The following is a 7,233-nucleotide window of genomic DNA, read 5'->3' as shown; positions in this document are numbered from 1 at the left end:
TGTTTCTCTGGTTGTTTTGGTCATTTATTGACCTTTTGTTTTTGTTATTTTTTGTATCATGATTTATGCCCACTGCTTGTGTAAACCTTCTTTCCTACTACCCCTTTTTTGGATATGTATATTTTAAATTAATAGAAACTAAGAGGCTCATTGATCAAAAACTAAGATGGGAGATTTCTATCTTTTTAAGGTTTTATATTTCAAATAAATATAAATATATCAAAAATTATGGGAATTGAAGGTTTCAAAAAGGTTCTATGACAATGCTAAAGGTTTTTAGGAATAGTTTTGTGTAGATTCTAGGGTTTCTAAATAGTTTTGCAATACCATGTAAGCTTTTAATATATTTTTTGAAGAAAAGATTTTAAATTGCCTATTGATAGATTAATCATTAAAATTATGTATCATTGATAATCTATAAATTTTTACACTGTGGTTAAATTATACAAGAATAGTATTACATGGTGAAGAGTGCCTTTGGTGGTTATGTGCTAGATTCTTTTGACTTGGTGTTGGTTGTTGTTTGCATGTGATCTATCTTTTAGTAATTTCATGGCACCACATTTCAAACCTTGGTCAAGAGTGCATGTGGTGGTTATGTGCTAGATTCATTTGAATTGGTGTTGGTTGTTTGTTGTTTGCATGTGATGTATGTTTTAGTAATTTTATGTCACAAACATCTAGAAACTTGGAGAATAGTGTCTGTGATGGTTATGTGCTAGATTCTTTTGACTTGATGCTGGTTGGATGGTTGTTGTTTTCATGCCATCTATCTTTTAGAAGCTGAAAGTGGTTTCTTATTGATTGATTGTTGTTTGTCTGAATATTTTTGTAACACTATTTTGATCTTGACAAAATCAATTTCTATATTTTAAATAAATTATAGTTTTATTAACATTAAAAACTTGTTTTATACTAAGATATTTTTAACCATATTGATTTTGAAAGAATGAATATCCATTATTTTGAAAGCAAGTTATATCTCCAAGCACAGTCAATAGACCATAGTAAACCCTAAAAAAATAGTTAGCACAATTAGTAGAACTTTTAAACCCCTAAAAGAAACAATATAAACAATTTTTTTCCCTCCATTAATAAGCGTTAGAGATGTCCAGGCCCTGGGCTGTATAGCTCAAACAGTGTAGCGGATGGTAGCAGCAGGAGCAAGCTATCAAGATCCAACAGTGTAGCAGAGGCTACAGGAATTGCGAAGGTTGCATCTCGATGGAAACCAACTCCTCAACAGAAGCAAATTCTTGAGGCCATGTACAACAGTGGAACTCGCAATCTTACTTTCGAACATGTTAATGAGATCACAGTCCAGCTGAGACAGTACGGCAGTGTAGAAGGAAAGAATGTCTTCTACTGGTTTCAAAACTACTATGCTCGAGAAAAAAAGGAAGGAAAAGGAATCAGGTGAACCCTAATATTCTGCAAACCCTAATTTTTGTTTTTATTGGTTGGAATGTTTTAGTTTATTTCTGTTTCACTTGATTGCTAAGAGATGGTTGTTTTTTTAAATGTTCACAGCTTCCAAGTGGCCTGCAATGTTCCGTTCAAAGAAATGGACTCAATTCTTTCTTTCCAAGAAGCCATCTAACAACAACACAAAGGTAAATACAATACCGTAAGCATGCATTGATTATTATTGTTATTTTAATTTTCTCATTATATTGTGCTGAGATGGAGATATAAATATAAGAGTTTTCTTTTCAAATGTCTGATATATATATTGCTGTATTGCTGTTGTTATGAAGATTTAATTTTGATGATAGATCATGGTCTGTAATGTTTACGAAAACAGTTTATTATGCAATCCATCTGAGAACACTCAGGGTCAGTATTGTAGATTTTTTAAAAAATTATGTTTTAATTCTAATCTAAATAATCTATGAACCCCTCATGTATCAGCCCATAATTCTATTTTTCCTATGTAGGAGGAAGAAGTAACCAGTGAACCAAGAAGAAACTCATCAATGACAGCCTCTGATGTGAGGGTATTGCAGCTGTTTCCTTTGCATCCTGAGACAGGAAGCTCTCAGGGTCCAAGGCATTATTAATGCTCATCACTTTGAAACAGTGAACTTTGCTTCATATTCTGTTATGTTGTAAGATTTCAAACTCAAATTATATTTACATCGATAAACGCTTTTTGGTTTTGAAGGATATTAAACTGTATGTTCAATTGCTTATTTGGTAATTCGAAACAGTAACTTTGAATTCAAGTAGTTTATTCTGTCATTTGACTGTCACAGTGCATTTACCAATTACTTAGATAAATGTGTCTTTTCTCATGATTTTGGTTGATCATCCTAGGATTAACTTGGGATGATTAAACTTTCAATTTCAATTGAAATACAGAGTAGATTATCACGACGATTAGTCTTAGTGGTCTTCCTATGATCAGCATATATGACTTCTTTTCTGATAACTATAATCTTTGGTTGAAATATAGAATAAGATCAAAGTAGAGATTTTGTCTTCTGTTTCGTCAGTGGATGATATGCTGGGATAATAGAATAATAGAATTAATTATTTGTTATTGTATGTAATTCTTCCTGATTATTATATATGGAGTAGATCAGATGCAGACTGATAATAATTTATGTTTATTGGGTCTTTTGTTAATGCATTAAGTGGTAGTCAGAAATAGATTAATAATAATATGTTCAACATATACAAAGTAACATATGTTTTGGAGGACTTTTCCAAGAGGCAGGCCATTTTGATTATGCTTAAGGAAGGAGGGTTTGTCCTCTACATGCAGGTCATGGTGGGGTATGATGAAAATTGTTTGCAATAGCTTTAAAGATGATGAGGCTCCTCACCGGTATCGGGGAGGCTTTAGAAGAGAAATTTTTGGAGCCCTGGGATGATGTCTGTTTGATGATAATGAAGTATTTGACGTTGCACAATGTGTATTACTTTTATCATTTCCCTCTACTTAACCATTTTTGCAATAGGGAATTTGTTAATATTCCTTTCTTCCGGTTGCATTCCCTTGAGGACACTATCATTGATGTTAGAGAAAAGAAAAAAAAAAGGGTCAATTTCACCATTCTCCATCAAGGGCTCATGTTTAGCCTCTTCCAATTTCACCTGGCCCTCTACCCTCCTCGTGTGATTGCCATCATTAACATCTTCCCCTCTGGGGGCCCTATGTTCGAAATTCACTAGCGGTAGCCAAGAACCCACTCCTCAGCCCTCTCCTAGCCAAACCCCTGCTAAGGAAAGGAAAAACAAAATTCTGACCCTTGAGCCAGAGCCTAAAAAAAGAATTAAAATGGACAAGAGGGTGGAGGTTGAAATTGGTGACTCGGATAAGGAAATTTATAGGAGTAGAAGAAGGTTGGGAAGAATTGCTAAGACTTGGGGTTGATACAAAAAATGACCAGTTGCTCTCACGAAGAGGAGGAGGAAGATATCAACTCTGATCAGAGTGACAAGAATTCGAGGGATGGTATGGATAAGGAGAAAGAGGACACAGATAAAATTGTGGAGAAATGGGATGATACCCTTGATGGTACCTAGGACTTTGAGGCAGACAACACTACTAAGGACCCCTCCTCCGACCCTGCACATGTCTTTGCCACCATCACCCTGCCTTTTGTTGTCAACCAGGAGCACCCCAATATGACCAATACCTCACCTGACACTGTTTCCTCCCTGGTTGGTAAAGAGGGCCAGGAAAACCTGAAAGGCCATGCTAACATTTCTAATGTGCAAGTTAAGCAAAACCCCTTGAAGAATTGTAGTAGGACCCTAAAGCTGGAAACCAAGGAGAATGAATCTATTACCCACAAGGAACATAAGGAGCTAATGGACAGATGCATGGCGGTGGAAGAGGGATTCAACCTTTTCTCCAAGTTCACTCTCAAAGTGATGCACACAATGGCTACCACTCTTTAGCTATTGGCTAATAACTCAGAGGAGGAGAACCTTGTAAAGGAGGACACAAAGCTTCTTTATAGCTTCCTTTATGATGACTAGGCCAAGGTTCTCATGGCTGGGAAGGGAAAGAAAAAGGAGGCTAGTTAATGACTTTCTGGTTTTAGTTGTTTTTAGGTACTCTTCTGGTCTCTCCCTATCTTTTGTTGATGGTTTTTTTTTCTATGTTGAACTTGTTTATGGGTTGTAGGTGGTATGATGTGATGACCAGTTACATGCAGTTTATTAATCTGTTAAACTTTGCTAAATTTTAAAAATAAAAATACTAGTAACTGTATATACTGGTATATTGTTTTTGATGTTTTTGATTTGAACCATTAGGGGGACTGTTTGGTTGTGTGCTAGTTTCCAGCTGGTCTAGTGCTAGTTGTCAGCAGGTTTTTGATGGTTGTTCCACCACTGTTGTAAAGGGCTAGCCCCATAGTTTTTGGCTTTTTTTTAATCAAAAACATATGTTTTGGAAAAATATAGTAACATTAATAATATAAGTATAATAAACCTACTACTAGAGTCTGATAAAATCTCTGCTCAACATAGAATTAAAGATACTTAGAAAATCCTCTTTGATGCTTTGTAGGCTCTCATCTTCTTCATTTGCTCCTACCAATTTTATTGGTCCTCTTACACCCAACTTCTGCCCTCATTGTGAGGGAACTTATATATATTTCATGAAAAAATCAACCATCTTCCTAATCCTATATCTTCTGCTCCTGAATGTTCTTTGATTCTCAATTTTCAATATTGAATATCTTTAAAAGGGTAACCATTGATAATTTTTATGTCATAATTCCTCTATAAATGGTGAGATTATCAACAATATACCTAAGATTTATGGAATGTGAAAAAAAGACATTTGCAAACCTTTTTTTTCTACTCTTTTACATGCCTACATGTAGCAATGTTCCAAAAACACTTCTACAATCTCCGTATTCACCTTATATCTAGAATCCCTAGAATTTTTTTTAAACTAGCATGATGTGTCGGTCCAATAGAATATATGCAGAGAAACTACTATAAAGAAAACCCTGCTTCTTGGTTGCATTACAAGAAAGAAAAATCTACTAATTTAGCCAGATATGAATAAGTTATTTATCGGAGCAATTCGCTATATTTGAGAACTCTGCTTCTTGGTTGCATTACAAGAAAGAAAAAATTACTAATTTAGCCAGATATGCATAGGTTATCAGAACAATTCGCTACATTTGTGGTCTGCATCAAAACATACCATATGTAAGAGAATCTAATACTTGTATCCAATGGTGCCAAATAGATAATGGTGCCAAATAGAATCATACTGAGCTGTGTTCACTGCTTAATATTCTGGACTGACATTTTTAAAATATTCAAGCCATCTTAAAAGAAACACGCAACTGTTTATTCAACATACAAAGAGTTTGAAGTATTTGAAAATGGAGACAAACATTTGTCTGAAACCAATTTTCTTTCTCCCAATTCATCTACCATCTTTGTCAAGAACATGTTCTTAATTTTCAGTTCAGAAATTTCAAACATTATGATTTAACACTACAGCCGTAACCTTGTTGTATTTCATTGCTGACTAGCTGTAAGTTCCTGCTTAGCTCTGAACGGCTTGATTTCTAAATGCTATGACTCTTTTCTTGGTTCCTTAAATTTATTTGATTCTTGATTTAATGTAAATATGACTTTATGAAGTGTCTTGAAATGATTTGTTAGTATTGTACAACATTAAAAATTGTCAAATGAATCTATTAAAGTTCATAAAACTCTTATTTTCTGTTTTCTATTAAGATTACTTCAATGATTGTGATTTTGTGATTTTGCTTTACTTCTTATGAAAATGAGCACATAAAATTAGCTCTGAAACAATGTCATGACCGATTTTTTCTTAATTTTGATTAGTTTCTCTCATCCCACCTTGAGTTACTCAATTAGAACTTCACATAAACATTGATTTGTGTGCTTAGAGTTTGTACAAGATGGGGATAGTTCCTCCTTTGTGTCAAACTCTTGTGAGGATGTAGGTCAGCAACTTTAAATAAGATCAAGACAAGGTCAAGTCATATTTTATGATCATGAATGCTCATATGGTGTTGAAATTATTAGATAGTTATTTTGTTGTCAAGGATGTGGCCAAGAAGTATCCTTGTGCAACCATTCAAATGTCAAATGGTAAGAAGTTTTAGAATGTTTGACAGTGATTTCATATATCCATGAGTTCTCTCTCTCTCTCTCCATTTACCCTCTAATGATTTGCATAGTTGTCTATCAAATTTACTTGAAAGAGCATATTTACTTCCACTATAGAAAGACTCTCAACATTAATATATTTAAAGGACACCTTAATGTTCTATGAATATGTGTACTTTGTTTAAATGTTTAAATTGAGATTAACACCTACAATATATTTTCATTGAAGAGTTTTGTGGACATCCCTATGCCATTTGTTCCACATTTAGATAGTCTATTTCACAAAGAATTCCAAATTATAAAACTTGTGACTCATTAACATAGTTCTCAAGAGACATTAGACACTAGTACCTTACTAGTATGGTTAATGTTCAAAATGAGAGAAATATTTAATATAATTTAACAATTTCTAGAAAATATCATGCCACAGAACTTTAGAAAAATAAAAAGTGAATTAATCATAGAAAAATAGTAAATAGAATAGAGAATTTTCAAAACTCAACATACAACTATATAGGTGGCTTTCAAAGAGTCTATACGATCAGAAGATATATTCACTATAACTTTGCCTAGATTATTATGCAAGTATATATAGATTTTTTTTGCTTTCTTCTAAGCATTTTACTTTAGTTTTAGTGATAAAGATCATAACCTTATGCATTCAGAAGTATAGTAACATCTCTAAGATGTCCAAGGTGGAAAATAAGTCTACGCATAACCATGCTCATGAACCAATGTTAAGGATGTGGGCAAGAAGTGGTCTTTCACTTAGTCCTTGTACAATTAAATTCAAAGAAGCCTTAAGATGTTTGCGTCTGATTTCAAATCTCTATGAGTTATATTGATACACCCATCCCTATTTTGGTACCCCATCTTGGTACACTTACCCTTTAATGATTTGGATGTCAACTCTTGCATTTATCTTCCCAAGCTCTATTATTACTTTCCCTTCCTTGATTTCGCATAGTTGTCTGTCAAATTTACTAGAAATATGCATTGAGAAGTTTACTGACATCTCTAAGATACATCTCCAAGGTGAAAGATAAGTCTTTTCATAACCCTACTCATGAACCAATGTCAAGGATGTGGGCAAGAAGTGCTCTTTCACTTAGTCCT

The 7,233-nt window shown here is 33.8% G+C and overlaps 1 protein-coding gene across 2 annotated transcripts; it reads left to right on the top strand.

Annotated features, from left to right (window-relative positions):
* The first annotated feature begins 993 nt into the window (after nucleotides 1-993).
* Nucleotides 994-2,241, top strand: LOC149569683 (WUSCHEL-related homeobox 4-like). Of its 2 annotated transcripts, XM_089817780.1 has the most exons (4): nucleotides 994-1,416; nucleotides 1,539-1,613; nucleotides 1,758-1,836; nucleotides 1,938-2,241. In XM_089817780.1, the coding sequence occupies exons 1-4, from the start codon at nucleotides 1,265-1,267 to the stop codon at nucleotides 2,058-2,060; spliced, it is 429 nt and encodes a 142-aa protein (XP_089673906.1). In that variant the 5' UTR covers nucleotides 994-1,264; the 3' UTR covers nucleotides 2,061-2,241. The 2 variants fall into 2 exon arrangements, with proteins under 2 accessions (XP_089673906.1, XP_089673907.1); XM_089817781.1 differs by lacking the exon at nucleotides 1,758-1,836 and having other exon boundaries at nucleotides 1,279-1,416; nucleotides 1,531-1,613.
* The last annotated feature ends 4,992 nt before the right edge of the window (nucleotides 2,242-7,233 follow it).

This window comes from Cupressus sempervirens, chromosome 3 (assembly GCF_028749045.1).
Source record: "Cupressus sempervirens isolate cs-2001-9-10 chromosome 3, ASM2874904v1, whole genome shotgun sequence".
Classification (NCBI taxonomy): domain Eukaryota; kingdom Viridiplantae; phylum Streptophyta; class Pinopsida; order Cupressales; family Cupressaceae; genus Cupressus; species Cupressus sempervirens.
The sequence above is the reverse complement of the archived record's forward strand: the minus strand, read 5'-3'. Positions and strand labels throughout refer to the sequence as shown.

What these genes read in the sequence shown, in the direction of transcription:
- LOC149569683 (XM_089817780.1), top strand. Translation starts at nt 1,265, where the DNA reads ATGTACAACAGTGGAACTCGCAATCTTACTTTCGAACATGTTAATGAG. An exon ending in CATCTAACAACAACACAAAG is followed by an intron (nt 1,614 to 1,757) that starts GTAAATACAATA and finishes GTTGTTATGAAG; the next exon opens with ATTTAATTTTGATGATAGAT. An exon ending in TCCATCTGAGAACACTCAGG is followed by an intron (nt 1,837 to 1,937) that starts GTCAGTATTGTA and finishes TTTCCTATGTAG; the next exon opens with GAGGAAGAAGTAACCAGTGA.